At 29.5% G+C, this 23,574-nt stretch overlaps 1 protein-coding gene across 1 annotated transcript; it reads left to right on the forward strand.

The window, feature by feature from the left end:
* The first annotated feature begins 19,150 nt into the window (after window positions 1-19,150).
* LOC126654708 (vacuolar cation/proton exchanger 3) lies at window positions 19,151-23,240 on the forward strand. The gene is made up of 10 exons (XM_050348660.2): window positions 19,151-19,563; window positions 19,667-19,734; window positions 19,829-19,857; window positions 20,537-20,733; window positions 21,154-21,366; window positions 21,462-21,590; window positions 22,085-22,255; window positions 22,352-22,468; window positions 22,563-22,653; window positions 22,758-23,240. Exons 1-10 carry the CDS (start codon window positions 19,279-19,281, stop codon window positions 22,814-22,816), a joined length of 1,359 nt encoding a protein of 452 aa, XP_050204617.1. The 5' UTR covers window positions 19,151-19,278; the 3' UTR covers window positions 22,817-23,240.
* The last annotated feature ends 334 nt before the right edge of the window (window positions 23,241-23,574 follow it).

The following is a 23,574-nucleotide window of genomic DNA, read 5'->3' on the forward strand; positions in this document are numbered from 1 at the left end:
CAGCCACTACAAATATACCCAAATTGGTTCACAGCCTTTTAACCACAAACAATGTTAGACCAACCATGAAATGTGGGTGGGGGGACTACAAAGCATTTATTCATTGATTTGATACAAAACAAATAAGTGTACGAGCAGCCGTTTTCTGCTCTGATTTCATTAGGAAACTTCGCGGAAATTTCACGACAAATTATTACCAAATCTATCTTTCTATTTATACGCAAACTGCAATATCTTATGGATGCCAATGTATATCTATATTGCTTCAAATACAATACTACCACAAGGGTTGTTCAATGGTAGTTACATTTGTTTTTCTTACTCTAGTCAATAAGGAGATCGAAGGACATAGGGTAGGGAAATGTCGATACTTGAAATAAGAGGGTGGGCGAACAAATAATATCGAAAAGAATAAAAAATAACCAACGACGAGTAATGAATTATGACTGATTGACTCACGTATAAGAAGAAGGAAGCACATCTGGTCTTCTTTGGTTTTATTTACAATAAGACAAAAATCGTGATGACCGCATTATATTTACTTTCATTGGTTTAAAATTATAAAAAAAACTGTTTTATGATTTTAAAATTGAACAATTCAATTTACTTTCGGTAACGTTGATCCAAATAAAAAAAAATGAAGCAATTGGTACAATACAGTTTAAAGTATTTATTATTCATGTAAAATTAATTTGGTTTAATATTTTTTGCAAATTTTAACTTAAATTCCGCTCGATTTGGATGATAAATGTAGTTCAAACATATACGTCATATACCTTGAATTATCTGAAGGAGAAAACATATTAATAGTGTCTAAAAGTTACTACTTTAATTTTGAACTTTTGTTTATTTTTAAATTATTATTTTAAACTTTAAAAACATATATCACACAAGTATTTTTAACCATCATTTAGCCTTCATGGTCTAAAAAATTGCACTGGGCTAAGTGGAGAAACCTATGTGCGCCCAAGTGTCTAGGAGGGTTGGGATTCAGAGATATGGAAAGTTTTAACAAAAGCATGCTTGCAAAACACTGCTGGAGAATTCTGACACAGCCTGACAGCCTTCTTGCTAGAGTCTTAAAATGCAGGTACTTTCCTGAAAATAGCTTTCTGGAAGCCAAATGCCCTAGGCTAGCCTCATTTACCTGGAAAAGCTAGTGCTGGGGGAGAGAGCTGCTAGAAGCTGGGTTGAGATGGAGAGTGGGTAGTGGAAAAGACATTAAAGTCTATCATGACAAGTGGATGCCAAGGGAGTATACTTTCAAACTGTGGGGAGCCCAAAGTATAGAGTCCAGCACCCTAGTGAGTGATCTGATAGTGGGGGGTCGATGGAATGAATCGCTGCTACAAGCTAATTTCTCTTTAGAAGAAGCTGAGATCATTAGAAACATTAATCTGCCAATTTCTGAAATCCCTGACAAGCTGCGATGGCACTATGAAAAAAGAGGGGTCTACACGGTGAGAAGCGGGTACCACCTCGCCTTGAGTATGAAAAATAGCAGTGCAGGGTCTGGGAGTGGTCACTTGACCAAGTGGTGGAAGTACTTATGGAACCTAAAAATCCCCCCTAAGGTGAAAATCCTGGTCTGGAGAAGCTATCATAACTGGATTCCTGTTAGGACTAACCTGAGAATTGGGGGAATGAATATTGATACCCATTGCCCTCTCCGTAGAGCTGATTTTGAAACCAGCTTGCATGTTCTTTGGTTCTGCCCTGAAGCCCAGCTAGCTTGGATGAAATGGGACAGGGCCAACGTGATTAAACCTGAAAATAATTGGCATATCCAAGACTTTTTGACTTCTGCTTATAACATGCTGAGCAAAACTGATTTTCCTGTGTTTTGTGTAATGTTGTGGATTATATGGAGTAACAGGAATAACTATTTGTTTGATAGGAGCTCAAAGCCAGCCTCGCAGAGTCTAGAATGGGCTTGCAAGTATATAGAAGAATACCATAAAGCCACGACAGATTCCCTTGTAAACAAGAAGAAAGAGGGAGCTGGCAGGGTTACTCAAAAGGATAGCGGGTGGGTTCCTCCTCGAAGGGGCACATACAAGGTGAATGTAGATGCGGGCTTTGATAAAGGTAGAAGTGTGTACTCAACAGGGATGGTAATTCGTGATTGGCGTGGGAAAGTGTTTGCCTCAGAATCCAGGAAATTCCAAGGGCTGCAGGTAGTAAGCACAGGAGAAGTATTGGCAATTAGCAGTGGTATCAGACTAGCATACGAAACAGACCTAACTCCCTTCGAGATCTACTCAGATTCAAAGGTAGCAGTAGAGAGTTTCAATAAAAAGAGTGTGCTTTGTAATGATATTAGTCTCATTGCTGATGACTGTTCTAATCTTTTTGGAGAGGAGGCCTGTGATAGAGTGTTTTTTGCTAGTAGAAAAACTAATTTTGTTGCACATAATTTAGCCAAATATGGCCTTTTGCAACCTCAGGCTTGTCTGAGGAGGATGGGGTCTGTCCCTCATGAGATCTACCAAGTTGTAATGGCTGAAGTTCCAGCTGCTGTTTAATTCTAGTTGTTTTCCCTCAAAAAAAAACTTCCATATTTTTCATGCTTTTTATCCTTTGATAACCAACGTTTTATTTGTTATATTTTACTAACCTAACTTTTATTTCCGCTATGACGGAGGATTACTCATTCATTTCAGGTGAAGTATGACTTACGTCATAATATAATTATTTTCTAACCCAACTTTACCACGTAAGGATGCAAGATAAACAAAACGATTGAAAAAAAAGCGATATAGGTATGATCGTACTATTGAAAGAAACAACAAACAGAAGACCACAATATTGAAAAAAATTAACACGTAGAAAATCATACCATGAAAAAAAAAACATACCAAGGATCAATTTATTATTGGGTTCATTTGCTTTCGTAAGCAAAATTTCATTTAAAACGAATGAGTAACTTTTCATTTTAAAATTAAAATTCGAATTATCAAAATATAACAAATTAAACGTTAATTATTAAAGTGTAAAAGTGATAACCGCAAAATATTTTAACAGAAAATTTAAGTGGAATCTGAAAGAATTAAGTAGCCAGAGCAAGCCAAGTGAATCAGGTAACCTAAATCCATCAAAGTTGCATATATAAGTCGGCAAAAATATGTGTTGAAAGAAGTTTGTCTTGTTCTATAAGTTATGGAGATGATCGCATAGTATACCTTTTATCTTCTTGCATTACAATAAGTGGTTTTATATACGCACAATAGTTTACATGAGGGTTACGAAACTTCGCGGAAGCTGCATGTGTCTGCGTATAATCACATGCAAAGTGGGGCATCCAGATATTGTTTTTGATATGATCAGTTGATAATTTAAATTAGATTTGTGGGTAAGTTCGAAATGAGTAGATATGGATATCTGGAGTAATCAACAACATTATTGGCATGCATTGATCAAGACAATACCTTATGCAATTTTAAAATTCTTTTTGATTCATAATTAGAAAATTAAATAGGGTATACATTCTTTTGTTTTATTAAGCTAATAATAATAATTAGGTTTAATAGTATTGAAAAGCTAGATCTTTTTGATTTTTTAAAAATCCATTCATATCTTTTAAAATTTTAAATATATCTAAATTTGACAAACTTAATGAACATTTATATCCCATTTTTTTGAAAAAAATTGATTTAATTATACTTACGTGGAAATTAAATATGTAATTTAAAAAAATGAAAAGAATAAGAGTTTCTGATTAGAACGCCGCATGGTTTGTATAAATAAATTTAAAAAATATTAGATCAGTTTTAAAAAAATTGGATTGGTTTTTAACAAAATTGGCCAAAATTGGGATGAATTAATAACTTTTAAAAGTTTGAATAATTTAAAAAAAAAAATTAAAAAAATTAACTTTTTAATGCCATTAGACCTAATAATTATATGAAAATATATAATCGTAACCTAACGACAAATATTTTGTGGAGATAATCTCATGTTGCATAAATAAAGTAAAGTCTAGTGAGTTGGAGCTTATCTCAAAAAATATTGAAGTTGGAGGTTAAATGGTACCAATCCAATTATCGCTTTCAACAAAAATGAGTTAAATTCAAGTTCCCGACATGCATAAATTATATTTATTATATGTTAATTTATATTTAATGTACTTATCAATACTATAATAAGTTGCACAAAAATAAAAATACCGAAATTATCTTTTTTATAGAAGTATGATATAGACATATAATAAAAGTTTTATAATTTCAGAATTGTTTCCTATAACAGAAACATGATATCAAAACGTAGAACTCAATTAATTTACGTACAACATACTAAAATTTTGCTGTATCTGCAAACTGAATTGACTTTACAAAATAAGGAGATGAATTTATATATAGAAACTTTGAGAGGGAATTGAAAACAGTAATAACTTGAAAATGAGAGCATGGAGTATCTATAATTTACTTCAAAAAAAAGTAGAAAAATTTAAAAAACAAATTGAAGTGGCTAAATGTATACATCACTGCAATAAGTGCAAGAAACTGTGAAAATTTTATGTAAATTTGGAAGAATTTTGGTTGATATGAACTAGATTATTGAGGAAACTTTGGCTAAAAACAAAAAATTATATATTTTGGAAGGTTTATGAAAAGAGTAAAAATTGAATTCACTAAAACTTTACTTCAAACAAGAAAAAAGATAAAGAAAAAAATCCTCATAATTAAACAGAAATTTTGCCTAGCTAGTATACCAAACTAATTAGCTTTCAACAACTTAATTTTGTCAATAAATGATGGAAGAAAAAAAAGATAAATTTAAAATCTTCACCTACCAGAGATAAAAGAAAATGACAGGAATAATAAAATCATTTGCATTCCTTGATTTACAAATTAAAAAAGAAGAGAAAAATGAATCAACAATTTGAAATAATTTGATATTCATAAGACATAGTGTATGTTTGGCAAGATGGATCAATGTGGTAAATATGTATGGCTATATATATATAGAAGGGTTTTTATTGGCTCTGTTTATGAGAAATTTCTTTCTATCTTCCGTAAATTGGCTTTTTGCAGCAATTTATACATTTAGAATATATTATTTCTTTGATTTTGTTACTAGAAAATTAGAAATAACATCCATTAGAGTGATAATTTCGATCTCTGCACTATTTGATTTGATTGTACATTAAATAGATGTTAAGAATTCTTTTTTAAATAGTAAACTAGATGAGAAAATTTATATGGATCAATTTGAGGGTTTTATTATACATGGTCAGGAACAGAAAATATGCTAATTAGACAAATTTGTATATGGTCTTAAACAAACAGTTAAGAAATGGCATGAAAAATTTAAAAACTGGTAATCTCAAATGGATTTAAAGTAAATGAAAGTGACAAATATATCTGCTATAAATATGAGAACAAGCTTTGTACTTTCATATGTTTAATTGTTGATGATTTGTTGGATTTTTGGTTCAAATATAATGTTGTGAATGCTATGAAATCAATATTGTGTGACAACTTTAATAGAAAAAAGGGTTAATTCCTAAAAAAATCACGAACTTTACACGAAATTTCATTTTAATCATGACCTTTAAAAGTTGCCATTTAAAGGCACGAACTTTCATTTTATTTCAAATCTATCATTTCAGTGTATTTTTGTTGACTAAATTCTTCAATAAACCATTAATGAAAGACCCAAATTATAAATCGACATTAAATCTTAATATCTTTTAGTTAGAGTATATAGGATTAGGATTTTTTGGTTCGATAAAATACACCGGATTTTACTTTGGCGATAGATTTGAAACAAAATGAAAGTTCGTGCCTTTAGATGACAACTTTCAAAGTTCATGATTAAAATGAAACTTCGTGTAAAGTTCGTGATTTTTTTAGGAATTAACCCAAAAAAAACTAGAAGAACCGAGTGTAATTCTTGATATAAAGATTACCAGGTCTGAAAAGAGAATTTTTTTTATCAATCTCACTATTTTGAAAAAATTCTAAATAATGTAATTTTTTAATGTAAATGTGCTTGTACATCATATGATCCAAGTGTAAAGTTATTTAAGAATACTTATAATAGTTTAATAATGAGAGCATCAGTGGTAGCCTTCGGTAGGCTATTGATTGAACAACACCCAACATTGCATATTATCGATGGATTACTATGCAATTTTACTAATTGACCTAATATTGAGCATTGACATGTTCTTGAAAAAGTAATGAGATACCTTAAAATAATTACGAACCTTGGGTTACTTATCAGAAACATCCTACTGTCATTGAAGGATACAATGATGTAAATTGGAATACATTATTAGACAATTCCAAAGAACAAGTGGCTGTATTTTTAGTATAACTGGTAAAGATATTACTTGGAAATTAAAAAAACAAATAATTATGGTTCAGTCCACCATGGAGCCAAAAATGATAACACTGATTGCTGCTCGTGAAAGAGCAGGATGGATAAGAAGCCCACTACCCAAGGTTCTCTTATAGGAAAGATTGACAGCAGCTGTGTTGATCCATTGCAATGTTACTGCGACTATTGCAGCTATTGAGAACCGTTGATGTAATGGTGAGAAACGACACATGTATCGTAAGAAAAATACTGTTAGAGTATTCAAACCACTATAAATATTTGTGTTCTCTTCTCTAAACTCTTAATCCCTCTTTTAAAATTTTAAATTTCACTATTAAACCTAATTTACTCTCCTCTTAGGAATTACTATTGAAACATAGTTTTTGAAGCAATTTGAGGACAAGTTGATAAAATCTCTTAATGAAGTCTATACTCTATATGGAATGTACGACCTGTTTATAGGTGTACTCTTTATAGCTTCAACTTTATGAACATGGAAATGGGGTCGTTTCTAATAAGTTTGGGCCAAAATTTCTAAAGCGTTCACTAAACTGAGCTAGAAGTGCAAGGCCATAAATGCACATGCTTTTATATACACTCTTCGAAAAGTTGTGTGTGGTTTATTGTACGAGATAGAGTTCAGTACTACGAACCATTCTTGTTAAATCAGAATTTTATTCACTACACAAAAGTTTAAACTGGAGATATATTTGTTTATGCATATTATTGGGATATAAATTGCTCGGAAATAATATTTTTTAGAATTCCAAATAGGAGATTGTTGAAATTAAAGTGAATCAAAAATAAAAGTGCATTGTTGAATTCTCCCATTATTGCTTGAAACTAGACAATTTATTGGATTTATAGTGGTTAGCTCTCTTGCAAGGTTTCGGACCCAAAGGGTACCCATTTTGCGACTGATAGAGGAGATAAACCCTTCCTAAACCACCACACGCGCGCACCGTTTTTCCTACATGTTCGGATCGGTTTAGTATGCTTTTTTTTTAACTTTTTAACGTTACTTGCAACATTTTTATTTTTTACCAAACACAATTTATTTTCTCTATGTTTATTTTTTGAAACTTAATTTTTGATTACATTATAATTCTGGAAACATTTTATTTGATTTAGTACTGTTTTAAGTCTATTTTTTATACACACTACATCAACCTCATTTCAAATATACAATTATTTTTCCACAATCCTAGAAAACGAACATCAGTCATCTTATACTAAACGAACATCAGACGTTTTATACTTTCTCTGTGCAAACATATTTCTTGAGTAATATGAAATTAAGAGTGTTAAACGATTATCATTGTGTAGTGCTAATCGTAGAACGAACATTTTCTTTAAAGGACAACGTGGTTGGTAGTCTGTTTTACCGAGAAAGCAAAGCCGTGAAAATATCTTTAAAAAAGCGATCTAGTTCTCGACGCATCAGCCAATATATTGATCGGCATTTTTTGTTTTTGTTAACTATCTCAGACAAAAACTGGATAAGTCCAAAATTTATTAAATTTCAATTCGAATTGCACAGCAGTAAATGCTACAATACTATCTCTATTAGTTATTATATATAAATTTTATTGTCAAACAACTTGTATATCGTCAATGTAAGTCTAATTTGGATGATTAAGACATCTCTAAGAATATTAAAAGGCCGTGGTTTAAACCACGCTTCCGTAATTAACAAATTAACAAATGAGATTCTCAAGAGTCGTTGACAAAAAAAAAGCTCGCATCTTTAATGTAACTTGCGAAACTTATAGAAGGTTCAAGTAGTTCCTTGTCGTAAGAGAATTTTCAATTCCATAAAATCGAAATGAACACCACCACTCGATCAGTCGGCTCTACTTAATCATTTCAAGAACACACATTTAATAATTGCATACAGAAATTTCTGCGAAATTTCCTACATGCTAATTAAGTACGGTATGTTGTACCTATATGTTTCGTTTTCCATGGATATGGGGCGCCTGATATTTTACCCATTGCCGATCACATATTCATCAATTTGATCATCTCTAATAAATAAGGACAAAACCACATAGTCTAAATAGATTGTGACATACTTCTTTGGTTAACTTATTTGCACTTTAAAATTCTGATGTATGAGTTTTAACTTATATCTAAATAATAATATGAATATAATTTTTTGTTTTAAATTATTGTATCTCAACTGATTCATATAAACATATAGAATGATTTTTGGTGTTTGTCACATCAATATTTTTTTTTTAAATTTTTTTTTTTTTTAAGATAAAGAATTAAATTTGATATTGTTTTAGCACAAAATAAAATTTTAGAATATGAAACCTTGTGGATACTGAACTTTTTATTTATTACAAAATGAGTACTATCTTAATTTAATATTGTTTCAAAAGAAGTTTATACTTGTTGGGAAGTTAAGCTAATTCGCCGCATCATACTAAATGTCATTGTCATGTAATTAATTGAGTTTTTATTTTTAAATAAATTAGTATAGAGTTTGATAATCTTTGGAGCTTTTACTAAAAATATATTATTATATGAGATCAAAAGATAAAAAATTATTAAATATTTTTTATAGAAACTAATTAACTCATGCTAATGCATCAATTAATAATATTGTGCATTTTATTTTGAAAGAACTATTTTTATCTTTTTTAAAAGAAAAAAAAATCACAATAAAATATTTTTGAATTATTAGATGATTTTATAAATATTTTTGAAAGAAAATAAATCGTGAACTTCGAATTAGGTTTTTTTATTTAATTTTAAATATAAATTCAAAAAGATCATCAAATTTTAAATTTTATATAAAAAGGATATTGCTTTTTAAATGACGTGACATTTGACGTTAAACAAGTTATCAAATTATATCACTTTCTAGTAAGTAATCTTCCGATAAAATAAAATAATAACTTCGAGAACTAAAAGAAACAAAAAATTTAAAATAATATTCATTTCATAATAAATAAAAAGTTTGCTAACTCATAATATTTAAGCCTAATGTCTTAAAAAAACCAACTTTTTAATTATATCATGATGTTAAAAACTGGTCAATTTCACCCTATTTCACATTTTTTATTTCAATTGTACCTCAATTTTTTAATTTTTGACAATTGTTTTACTTAAAGGATGAAATCATTCAATTAACTAAATCTAAAGATAAAATTAGATTCATTTTCATTCAAAAAAAAATACAAATAAGTTCTTTATTTTTAAAAATTAACAAAAAAAACCGTAATCAACTTAAAATTAATTTAAATTCTTAATTAATCTAAATCTAGATAAATTTTAAACATATACAATTAATATATGCTAGACATGGAGAACGTTTTTTAATTTTTTTCCCAATGAAAAGACGTCAATTTAATATTTCAGGGTACAATTGAAAACACAAAAATAGAAAATAGGGTAAAATTGACTAATTTTTAACGTCATTGTAGGATTAAAAAGCGGTTAAAAGTTCGGAGTTTTTTAAGATATAAAGCCTAAAATTTAATTAATATCCTCAAATTTTAATATCAAACTGAAACGTAAAAACAATAATTTAGTACTACTCAGAATTTTAACCCTCTTCTTTTTTGCAATTTTGTTGCTTTTGGTTCCAGATGAGAAAGAAAATGTGTAAATCTGTCGAGTTAGTTGATGGATTTTGATAGTTATAGTCTGTCTTAAAAAGGAAGCTCCATGGGGAAGATGACAACTTATCAGTCTGCATAATTTGCTGTTGAGCTTTGTTAGTTTGTAGTTTCAAGTGAAAACTTTTGTTTTTTTGAAAGACATTCATTTAGTCATATCAATGCTTCTTTCTGCTTAAAAACACCACATAAAACAGTTTAATGAACAGTGTGTAAGAAAACACTCTATTTAACTTTTTCTATTAATTAAAGTTTAAATATTCAAATGGTTTCACTTTTGTTTAATGGTTTATTCATCAAAAAATGCCAAATCTTTGCGTTTTGAGTCAGATTTAGCCAAATCTTTAAAAACCAACAGATTTAGCCAAATCTTATATGTTATGTGTCAATTGTAGCCATTTTTGAATCGAACCGAAATTGTTGTCCACATGTCATCCATATCACCTACAACTCAGTAAAATTTGCTGACATGGCACATTCACTAACCCAACTTAATCAAACCAAATAATAAACCAAAAAACATCAAACCTAAATAAATCAAATTAATTATTAATTAATTACTAAAACTCATATTTCAATAATCTCAACATTATAATATTAAAAAAAATTCACCGTCATTTTAATTAATTTTAATCAATCAAAATTCGGCCGCCACCGAGACGCATACGAAAAACCGACCGTCGGAAAAAAATTTCAATATAATTTCTGAAAAAAATAAATATTTTTTTTAAATTTTTTTTACCAAAAAATCAGACCCACCATGGTGGTGGGTCTGTCAAAAAATGACAGACCCACCACCGGTGGGTCTGTTCTGAACAGACCGGTGGGTCTGTTCAGCACAGACCCATCGGTGATGGTGGGTCTGTGAGAACAGACCCACCATCACCAGTGGGTCTGTTCTCAAACAGACCCACCGTCGTGGTGGGTCTGCGAGAACAGACCCACCGTCGTGGTGGAACAGACCCACCGTCGCGGTGGGTCTGTGAGAACAGACCCACCGGTAATGGTGGGTCTGTTCTCACAGACCCACAGTGGGTCTGTCATTTTTTGACAGATCCACCACCACGGTGGGTCTGAATTTCGATAAAAAAATTATTTAATTTTTTAAAAGAATATTTAAACATCGAAAATTTTAATAATATTATTTAAAAAAAAAAATTAGCGGTAATTAATTTTTTGTATATTAATTTTAGATGATTTATATTTTTTATTTAACTAATTAAAATTTATACAAAAATTAATTAAAATTAAATTTAACTAAATTTATTAGTCGGCGTGAATTTTAATCGGAATAAAATAAAATATTGAGATAATTAATATTTATTTTAATTAAATATAATTTAAAATAAAAATTGAATTGATTTGAATTAGTTGAATTTGATTTTGTTTGATTTAGTGTTTGGTTTGGTTAGTTTTGGATTAGTGATTTGGAATGCCATGTCAGCTAGTTTTGCTAAGTTGGCAGTGACATGGATGACATGTAGGCACAAAATTCGGTTCGATTCAAAAATGGCTAAAAAAGAAACACAACATATAAGATTTGGCTGAATCTGGTGGTTTTTAAAGGTTTGGCTAAATCTGACTCGAGACACAAAGGTTTGGCATTTTTTGATGAATAAGCCTTGTTTAATTCCTAAACCATTCAATTTCGAAATGGGCTTTTTTTTAACAATCAAATTATTAACTTCAGGATTTAGTAGTACATAGTTAATAATTTTGTTATTGTTGGAATGTTAAGTGTGGTTAATTCATAAAAGAAAAATATAAACAAAAATATTTATATATATATCCATAGTTATGACCAAATTGATATAAATATTTTAAAAAATAATTTTAATAGTCTTATTCATCTCTTTTATAAGTCACAACCATTATTATATTCAAGAAGCAAATAAAAAAGGTGAAATTTGATTAATAAAAATAATATATAATTTAGTGTTTTAACTTACTTTTATGATTAATTAGTCTATACTTAGAAATTTTTTATAATTTTTTTTAATAATTATATTTAAATTTGCATACAATATTTATGATACTTCAACAAATATGATGAGACAACAACTCATAATCTTTTATAGAAAATGCTTACATTTTTCTAGAATAATACCCACAATGCATAAGTTCCATTTAAATGCGTGGTTCCCACATTATAAGGACAAATTCACAAAATAGCAAACTAAATTAAATTAAAATTCCTAGATCAAACTTTTAGGGTTTGTGTATATCTTTCACCAAAGATTGTGATTCTTTCATTTATGTGTATAATATTTTCTAGCATGCATGAGTCCAAAATTAGTCGAAAAAAAAGCATTTTAATTTGAATGATTGGTAACAACACTAACAAAATAGTGAGGACAAATTTACATTTAGACAGGTAATATGTATTTATTTAAATCAAGCCACAACAATTTTTATACTTCAAAGTTTGACTTCATCCGTACTCATATCAGTCACCAAAAGTACAACTATTTTGTGTGCCCTAAAAGCTTTTTGACTGCTTCAGAATTCAATAATGTAACATTCTAAATTTCATATATTTATATAAATATGGAACCAAAAGAGCATAATGAATAACGAATCTTTAAACAATAAATATTGATTGTCTAATTATTCTTCATCTGCCTATTTCTTGGATCACATCGGCTCTTCTTTTTTCTCTGGCATTTTTTTGTAATTCTTCACATTATATATATACACATATAATTTCCATACATACATACATACATATATATAATGTATGTATATATATATATATATATAGTCGTTTTATTAGCTTCGCACATAATTCATTAAATAAGTCTCACTTACATATTATTAATTTATTATTTATAATATAAATATTTAATAATTTTTATTTTTTATCATTATAATTAATTCTGTATTAATATACCATCTCACTGTAAAAATATGGCTTAATACATCATTTGACCCCTAAACTATACACTTTTATTCTCTGAGACTCTTAAACTAATTTGATATTCTATTGGACCTCTTAACTTAATTTTTTGTTCTATTTAACCCGTCAACTGCAACATTTTTTCTGATCTGACCTTTTTCCTCCAACGTGGTAAAAGCGCGTATTTTCAAACGCTTTAAAGCGCGTGAAGAATAATTAAAATGCATAAATTGTTCTATTGAACTCCCGAACTACACTATTTTTTTTATTTGACCCCTGAACTTATTTTATTTTCCTATTGCACCTTCAAACTTTTAGTTTTTATCCATTTAACCTTCTCGAAAATACAATTATTTAATTTTTATCCATTTAATCTTCTAGAAAAATACAAAAATATTGAAATTTAGTCAAAAAAAATACATAATATAACTTATTGTACATGTAAATATTTGTTTACATTTCAATAATGATAAATGAAGTTTTTCTGTTTTTAACTATATTATAAAATATATAAATTTACTATACTGTGATAATATTAAAAAAAGACTAATTTTTTTTTAAAAATTATATTTTTTAGTGTGTTTCACGAATTTTCAATTTTAAAAATTTTAATACAGCAGCTTTTAATTTTTTGCAATTTTAAACTTTTCAAATTAATTCTGAATTTTTAAAATTTGTGTTAAAATTGAAAAACACACTAAATTTCATGATTTTTAAAGCTTAAATGATTTTTTCCAAATAATATGTAAAGTACATCACTTTTTATTTTAAAATTAAAAAAAATATTTAGGCTTAATATATTTTTTGACCCCTAAACCTCCCCCTTTTATTCCCTATAACTCTAAACTATTTTATTGCTCCATTGGACCTCTTAACTTTTGTTTTATTCTATTTAACCCCATGTCAGCAAAGCCATGAAAGTAATTTTATCCACGTCATTGCGCGTAGTGTGCACATTCCGAATGAGGGGTTAAATAGAACAAAAAAAAGAGTTAAGAGGTCCAAAAGAACATGAAATTAGTTTAGAGGTCGCAGAGAATAAAATGGTATAGTTTAGGGGTCAAATGATGTATTAAGCCGTAAAAATATTATAAATAAGTTATATCATCTAATATTCTATATGAATTATTATAGTAAGTGTCGGTTTTTTTTCCCGCATGATTCATAAATAAGTTTCTTATTTTTATTTATTAATTTGTATTTATAATTTAAATATGAAATAAATTTTTATCATTATAATAAATTATGTATTAATATCTCATTGTAAAAATATTAAAAATAATTTATCTTATTTAATATTTTAAATAAATTAATTATGAGTATATTTGATAAAAATAAAAAAGACGGCGCATGATTGTAAAAACTAGGGCGATTTGCAAAACAAATTCCAATGTTTGACTTTTGTACTATTTTTATCCCAATATTCAAAATGTTACGAAAGAAGTTCCAATTTTTTTTATTTTTACAATTTATAGCCTATTTTTAATTTCTGGCTATTTTTTGCACACTGGCTGCCGTAATTATATATCTTCGTCTTCTTCGTCTGTTATGCAGAAGATGAAGAAAAACCATCTTCTTCATCTGGATAAGAAGAACAATACAACGGAATGGAGGTTGTCCAGTGAAGGGAGGTGGTCCGGAGGCATGGAGGTGGCTCGGGGCAGGTGGTGGTTGTAGAAAAGGAAAGAAATGAAAATATTTTTTTTGTATATTTTAAATTATGTGCAAAACTGATGGAGTGAATTGAGCTTTTTTCAGAATGATGTGACATTCAATATGTGAATCAGGAAAAATCTGATTGCCAGGTGGCTCTCCGCCAGTCCACATGCGCAATAAATTGTTGGAAATCAAAATTGGGGCTAATAGTCACCCATAAATCCTGACTTTAAGGCCCCAAGAAATTCCTTGATCTTCAAAAGTGATTAGGAAACTCTCTAAATTTTCTGATGGCTTTCAAGAAACCCATTCTGTCCAAAATTTTCCTAGCGCCATCATTTTTAACAAGTTGTCATTCCTAAAAAAAATTGCGGTGCCACATCGTCTGTTATGTCATCCAAATCCTAAAACTTTAGAAAATTAAAAATACTCCTAAAACTATTAAATATTAATTAAAAATTTAACCCAATCAAATCCATCCTAACCAAAATCCAACCACCCATTCAACTAATCTGTCGCCAAGTACCCGCCACCGCAAGCACCCGCTACCTCTAAGTCGTCTTCTCAATTGAGAAGACGACCAACTCGTCTTCTAGTCTGAGAAGACGAGTATATCGTCTTCTCAGATTCTCAGACCATCTGAGAAGATTGTCGTCTCAGGCCACCCGAGGAGGGGCAGATCTTCTCCTCCTCAGGCGAGGAGGAGCTGCTCCTCCTAGGTCGGCGGTGCGGCGAAGGTCTATGGTGGTGGCGATGGGCGGCGGTTAATAAAGGTTAGATGGTTTGGTTGAGTTTCATTGGGTTGGGGTTGAATTTTTATTTTTAATATTTTAAATTAAATATTAAAGTTTTGAGGGTATTTTAGGTGTTCTTAAATTTTATGGTCTTTTGATGAGGTGTCAACTGATATGGAAGGTGGGTATAATTCTTTTTTAGTGATACTAACTCATAAAAAATGATGGCGTTAGGAAAGTTTTGGACATAAGGATTTTTTTTAAGTGCCACATAAAATTTAGGGGGATTTTTGACTTGAGTGGCAATATGCCCCTCAACTTGTAATAAATGAACAATTAATATATAAATTAATTCTATGGGCAAATCGGTACCACGAACAATTGGTAATTATGGGCAATTATCTCCATTTGACAATTTGTCTCCTCATTTTGTAAGTTAACTGTTTTTTCAATTGGCAATTTGCCCGTTAATTTGTAAGTTAATCTGCTAAAATGGGACTGATTGCCCATAATCACCAAGTCTGTGTATTGATTTGCCCACAAATTTAATTTATGTGTTAATTGTCATTGTTTAAAAGTTAAGAGGGTAAATTGCTATTTAAGTCGGATTTTTTTATCGATTTTGAAAATTAGGAGGGTTTCATGTAAGGGAGGTCTAAAGTTAGAGTGCGTGAGTGATTATTAGCTTAAAATTGAACTGTAAATCGCCAAAATAAAAAAATTAGTATTTATTTCGTGATATTTGGGATATTTATAAAAGTGAATAGTTAGAATTTTTGTTGCTAATACCCTAAAAGATAGATATAAACATTTTGTCTTGAAAATTTTACCTAACTTATTTTTACTATTCAATTCTTAGAACTACTGGTCAAATTTTATGTGGACCATTTACCATCTTCTATTACTCCTATTGACAAAACAGAATTGCCTTACTTATATATTACCTAAATTAAACTGTTCAAATAAGGCATCCAAAGATAAAATGAAGCATACCTCCAAATTGTTTGAATTTATGGTATGATGTCTATTTCCTTGATCATATGCATGAATTACAACTCACCACCCTTAAACCAATTGCCAACTTCATTATTTACTGTTCTGCCTCATTCATTGATTTTAATAAAAAAAATTAAGATAATTTTTTTTGAATATGAAGTCATTTTTAATATATTACTCTTTTCAATTTAATTAATAAATTTGTCTAATTATAAATTTCACTAACATAATTATTCTATTAAATTTTTAAGTTTCAACTTAAAGATGATAAAAACATTTGACATCCAATCAGTGGCGTAGATAGAAAAAAAGATTAAGAGGGGCAAAAAATATTTAATATTCTTATGAAATTAAAACTTAGTAGATATAGAAACGTTACAAAAAAATTGTTTATAATAAAAGAGTTAATGTCATCATATAGTTCAATCTTTAATATTTTTTCGATTTAAACACGAACAATAAAACCAGGGGTGGAACTAGCTTTTGCTAAATGGGAGGACGAAATCATACAAATTTATTTTGAGGGGGCGAAATGTATAAAAATTATTATATTTTTTCGAAGAAAAAAAGAAGAAGTTCAAGGATGTTTTTATTAAAAAAAAATTGCAGGGGCGGTCGCTACCTCACCATAAGGCTGGTTCCGCCCCTGTATAAAACGTTTCAATTAATTGCACAACCTTCCATTATATGGCATATATAGCATAAATGTGTAAAACCACGCTCTTTTAGTCGTCCGTACGACTAAAAACGACGTCATTTTAATAAAAATTAAAATATAAAATATATATCGGGCTAAAAAATAAAAAAATTAAAAATATTGTACTAATAAATAAGACACTTTTTAATTTGTACTTAAATCGAAAACAATATGAAAAATTGTATTATATGGTAACATTAATCCTAATAAAAATTAGAGTTGTATTTGTTTTCTTCTACTTTGTAAATTGGTGGATGGGACACAAATTTATCTCTTTACGTATCTAGAGTAATGAATTGGGCCTTTTATTTTGTTTTAAATTAACAACTGGACTTCATGTAATAGTTAGGAATTTTTGAAAAGAAAAATATTAAGAGGGGCAATTGCCCCTCTTATGCACAACGTGGCTCCGCCACTGCATCCAATGAGATGCCCCTTTAAAAGCATTGTCATAAGTAAGAAATCAATAATTTTTATATTAATTAATAATTTTTTAATTAAAATTAAGAAATCTTAAAATATATTCAATTAAATTTTCCAAATTGAAGTCTTGACTATGAAATCGAATTAAAATCTCATAAATTTCAATATCAGTTTTATCCGAGCTTCGAATTAAAACCAGTATGCTTCGGTAGTCATAAATATCGAGTAATTGAACTAAAAAAAGTAACTAAGAAATAATTGTATGATAAGAAATAATTGTATGATAGATTTTGTTTCAAGCTAATAAACATTAAACTAGAAAAGCACACGTAAATAACTAAATAAATTATTTGCATACAAAATTTTAAATTTTTATATGTATAGCAATTTATGTAATATTGTTAAAGGTATTACATTACAATTTAAAAAAAAATTATGTTTTATATAAAACGATCCCGAATTATAAAATGTCTAAAATCGCTATAAATACACGAAGTTATATTACCATATATAATCATTATTGCCATTTCTATAAATCTCTATACTTATCAATATGATATATTTAAGTATTATATTTTATATTTCTTTATAAATGCTAAAACTTTTGAACTAATGATAATAAATTTGAACTTTATTAAAATAACTAGTTCGAGTATTTTTGTCTTACAATATATAGATTACCATGTTTAATCTGTATGGATAATTTAAATTATCTTTCTCAAATGGCATTTTTAATATTGTTAAGATGTTTAAATAAAAATCAATATCTTTATTAATTATAACAGTGGAAATGTTGGTTGATGTCTTATTAATAGAGATAATGATCCGTTTGTAATAATGGAATGTGTTATTAAATAGTTGAACGTAAATTATTGAGATAATAAGATAGGACTAAGTAATATGTGCCAATATTAATTGTCTTGCAAATTCTATGCAAATTAGTACATCTATTATTATCTTCTCAAAAAAATAGTACATCTATTATTATTATTTTGTAGTATAATTATGTTAACCGCTAAAAGTAGTTATTATGTTTTTCTAATATAAATTTTTATTTATTAATTTGGCTATAATTAATTTTTTTTTATAGTTACTTTATTGTTAAATTATTTTATCTATTTTTACCATTAGATGAATTTATTTCATCTAATGGTGAGTAATGGATAAAATAAATATATTTTGTTAAAATTAATAAAGTAACTATAGAAAATATACACATGTGATGGCAGCATATATATTAAATGGTTAAAATTTGGCGTTCTTTTAAATGTGATTATTGTAGGCGTTAGCGATGATGGAAGAGTTGTTACTCACAAGACTATCATCATTTCACAATGCAGAAAATCATTCTCCTAGTGATGACAGAATTGTTTGTAACAATAATTTTATTTACATTGTTAACATATTTGGGTGGCCCACTGGTGGTCGAAAAAGCCCTTTTGGATGACTGCTTTATGCGGTATCATCATTTACATTTAGACTGGCTCACTCAGATTTGTTGAGGAGTCACTTATTTTTGTACATTTGATTATTCTATTAATGAATATTAGCTTTTGGTAAAAAAAAAAAAAAAAAAAAAAAGAAATGTTTTAAAAATAAACAAAAATAGCCAATAATTATCTATAAAAAAACAGACCACTCCTGATTAGCCACGTACCTTAAAAAAACAAAAGCAAAATAAAAACAAAAAAAAAGGAAATTTCGAGGAAGGTGCATTCATTTTTTCTGTAAACTATGAAAAAAAAACACCAAATTCAGTGCCATGCAAATCCCTCCTATTTAACAGTACTCTCTGCCACCTTACCATTACATTCAAACATTTTTCTCTTCTTCTTCTCTAGTCAGATTCTTTTTGTTTGTGGGCATTCGTAATTGTTATTGCACCCCATATAGTCAATCAAACAGAAATTTATAATCTTGATCATGGCGGGGATTAACAACCATTCGTTGCAGGAGCCATGGCTTCTTGAAAATGGAAACCCTAAAGTTTTAACGAGGGAAATTCGGCATCATAGCCGAACTGCTCATAACATGTCGTCGTCTTCGCTTCGAAAGAAATCTGATCTTACTCTTGTTTATAAGGTTCGGTGTGGCTTGCTCCGTAACTTTTTAGCTAATCTTCAAGAAGTTATTTTAGGGACCAAACTGTCTGTTCTTTTTCCTGCTATTCCTCTCGCCATTGTTGCTCAGTGTTATGGATTTGGAAGAGTGAGTTTTTGTCTTTTTTTGTCTTTGTTTAAATTCTAGGGTTTGGTATTGAATTGATTATTGGAATTTTTGAATTGAATTGTATATTTTTTTGTGTTCATAGCCATGGATTTTTGCTTTGAGTTTACTTGGACTTACTCCTCTTGCTGAAAGAATCAGCTTTCTCACAGAGTAAGACAGTCTTTTCTAGTTTGATTTGGATAATTAATTTACTTATTGAATCAAGAACTGCAACTGATCTTGTTTTCTTATGGAAAAATCACAGGCAACTTTCGTACTACACTGGTCCAACAGGTATAAATTTAATTTGGTTGTTTGCTTTGTTTGATTAGTTTTCTTTTATCTCTAATCTGGTAGTGGAGTTATGGTGCAATTTTGTAGACCCACACCAACCAAAATTTGAGGGGGTTATGATGGTTTAAATATTTTTGTAGTTACGGAACTATAGTCTTTTTATAAAATGGTTACGGTTGTCAAACTATTATTATTTTTTGAAAAATAGTTACCATATCTGCAAAATTGGTAATTATTTTGTGAAAAAGTTATAGTTCGGTAACCGTAATAGTTCGGTAATCTTTTTATAATAATTTTTGATAATTTGATAACCGTTTTGTAAAAAGCATGATTTCGTAACTGCATAAATATTTAATCCGATTAGAATATGGTTTAATTCTTTGAGAATAAGAAAAATATAAAAGAATTCTGAGATTTCATTATTTCATGTGAAGACAACATAAAAAGCTGCAAATTTTTGATTTTCTGACTTCTTGTACAATTAACTACATTAATTTCAAATCATGTGAGAAATCTGGTCAGAGGACAGTTCAGGATGAGAATATCCATATACTATATTTAAATGATTTCTTAATTATTTAATCTAATTAACTAATAAAATAAGCAAAATAATAATGAATTGTGAATCAAAACATTCTGATGAAGGGACCACTAGTAATAATGGAGTTTGTTTTTTCAGTTGGAGGACTACTAAATGCAACATGTGGCAATGCGACTGAATTAATTATAGCTATCTTTGCACTAAGCCAGCACAAGATTGATGTGGTGAAATATTCTCTTCTGGGTTCTATCTTATCAAACTTGCTTTTGGTTCTTGGCACTTCTCTTTTCTGCGGTGGGATTGCAAATCTTGGAAAAGAACAAAAATATGACAGAGTAAGCTTATATCTTGATTCTTTTAGTAATTGTCTTTCCGTATATAGCACGGAAACGGAAACGGAAACAGAAACGTTGACCGAAAAACGCTAAACGGAGAGGACATATTTCGGTGACATTCTTAGATTCGTTGAATGTTAAGATCGGAGAAGTTTACGTGCAATATATATTTTCTGACATTAATATATCTTGATTCGTTTAATAATGTTTTCATTAAAATAGCACGGAAACAGAAACGTTCAACGAAAAACAGTAAAAATAAATAACAGAGGAAATTGACAGTTCTGGTGACTTTTTTTATGCTGAAATGTAAGATTCGAGAAGTGTTTACGTGTAACATATATTTTCAGACATTTATTGTATAGATAGTTAAAATGATGCATATAATTTGCTGATGTGAATACAATTTTAAATGAACAGAAACAAGCGGATGTGAATACAATGCTTCTGCTGCTGGCATTACTGTGCCACATGCTGCCATTGTTATCAAGAATTGCTGGTGAAACTGCTTCTGTTTCAGCAGTACCAATACTAGAGATGTCGAGAGCGAGCAGCGTTGTAATGCTTATTGGATACATTTCTTACATTTTCTTCCAACTTGTAACTCACAGGCAAATGTTCGAAGCCCCTGAGGTAATTGATAATTGAGATCAAAGTATAAGTAAACATTTTCCTTAATTTTTATTGAATTTTTTACTGATGGAGTTCGTAATTCGATGTATGATTAGGAATCCGAGGATGGTGATGATTCGATTGAAGAAACTCCTGTGATCGGATTCTGGAGTGGAATCGTTTGGCTGGTTGGGATGACTATTGTTGTAGCTTTGTTATCAGAATATGTTGTGGGAACAATTGAGGTAATAAAAATATAATTCAATAGGCCTTCAACAAGTTTTGAAATATGAGTAGTATCAAATCTTATTCTTATATTTCAGTTTGATACAAAAACTTCAATCCGTATAGAAATGGTATACCAATAATTTAAATTATACTTTGAAGATCTCGTGATTTTCCAATCTGATATCAAATCTTACTTTCATATTTCGGTAATGATACAAAAACTTCAATCAGTATTGAAATGGTTCCAAAAATTTAATTTCTATTTTAGACCATGATAACTTGTTACTTTTTGATCTAATATGAATATGAAGACCGAGCGAAGTTTATTTACTACATCAGTCGTAATTTCTGTCACCATCTTATGTAGGGCCTCACGTAACATCATATATTCTTAGAATATGCTAATGATTTATTTGATCTGAAAAAATTGAAGTATTTCGACTTGAAATAAAAATTAAGTGCTGGCTTTATAGATCTCATATCAACTGAACGAAATGCGATCTTTTTGCAGGATGCTTCGGAATCTTGGGGACTTTCGGTCAGTTTCATAAGCATAATCTTGTTACCAATTGTTGGAAATGCAGCAGAACATGCTGGAGCCATCATTTTTGCTTTCAAGAACAAGTTGGATATATCTTTGGGTGTTGCTTTGGGCTCAGCAACTCAAATTGCCATGTTTGTGGTAAGATTTCATTCATTCATTACCCAAATTGAAACTGATGAATATATTTTTCATCAGAATTTCTTGAAAATTCTAACTTTTTAATGAAAATTTCAGGTACCATTGTGTGTGGTTGTTGCATGGATAATGGGCATTGAGATGGATCTAAACTTCAATCTCCTTGAGACCGGTGCTCTGGCCTTATCAATTATTGCCACAGCCTTCACTTTACAGGTAAGATTACATTTCAATGATCAGATTTAAAATTAAAATACTAATTCTGTTCATTTAATATATACTAACATTTAAAATTATTGCTTCAATTCAGGATGGTACTTCTCATTATTTGAAAGGATTGGCTCTTTTGCTTTGTTACATTGTTATCGGAGCATGTTTTTTCGTCTCCAGAACGCCTCTCAGTAAGTACTAATAATTGCGATATTCCGATTACAAGTCTAAACATTAGAATTTTCAATTCTCTCATTGTAAGAACATTTCATAATTCTTGATTTGTTCACTCCAGACACAGGAAATGCAGTCAACATTGCAGTCAATGCAGCACCATCAATCCTCTCAGCTTAAGGAGTAAGTCATGACTTCTAGTTTTGGAGGTCATAAACTTATTCATGGATGAGGATCAAATTGAATGCAATTTGTTATTCTTTCGTTTTCAAATAGCTCGATTAACGCTGGCTCTCCATCAATTCGCCTGTCCGAAAGCAAGCAATTTGTGTTCCGTTAATCTGCGCGCGGCGTGAAGCACACAGTCTTGGCTTCAAAGGAAGATTTTGGTTTTGGTTTAAGTAAAGAAGTATGGCACCATTGTTTGCTGCTTTGTGAAGATAGGCTTACATTATATATGTGAGACTGTATAGCATATTGTTGTAGGCTGAGTGCGGGTTTGATTTTCTTATTGCTTCACATAGTCATATTGTTCGAGGGTTTCTCTTTACTATTGTACCCCATTTATCAATAAAATGAATTATTAGTTTGTTTGGGTTTGCAATGTTCTTCTCTCATATTTTATTCATCCCTAGTCTCTAAAAGGCCTAATTATTAAAAGGAAAAAGGTGCAAATATTGACCTCTTTTGGTATATAATGTGACACAACTAAGATTTTTATAATTTTTCAATCTCAATTAATCCATTAGCGTTTTAAAATGAATATACGCATAAGCTGTTCATTGTAATGAAGTTAACAAATTTTTCTCTCAGTTCCAGAAATTTAATCCACAGTTTTAGCACTCTTTTCTTCAAGCGTTGGATCATGAAATCAATGTGCCCATTACACCAATTTATACTTGCGATTGAATATCTAAACAATTTTCCAAGCATACAAA

The sequence above is a fragment of the Mercurialis annua genome, linkage group LG1-X (assembly GCF_937616625.2).
Source record: "Mercurialis annua linkage group LG1-X, ddMerAnnu1.2, whole genome shotgun sequence".
Lineage (NCBI taxonomy): Eukaryota > Viridiplantae > Streptophyta > Magnoliopsida > Malpighiales > Euphorbiaceae > Mercurialis > Mercurialis annua.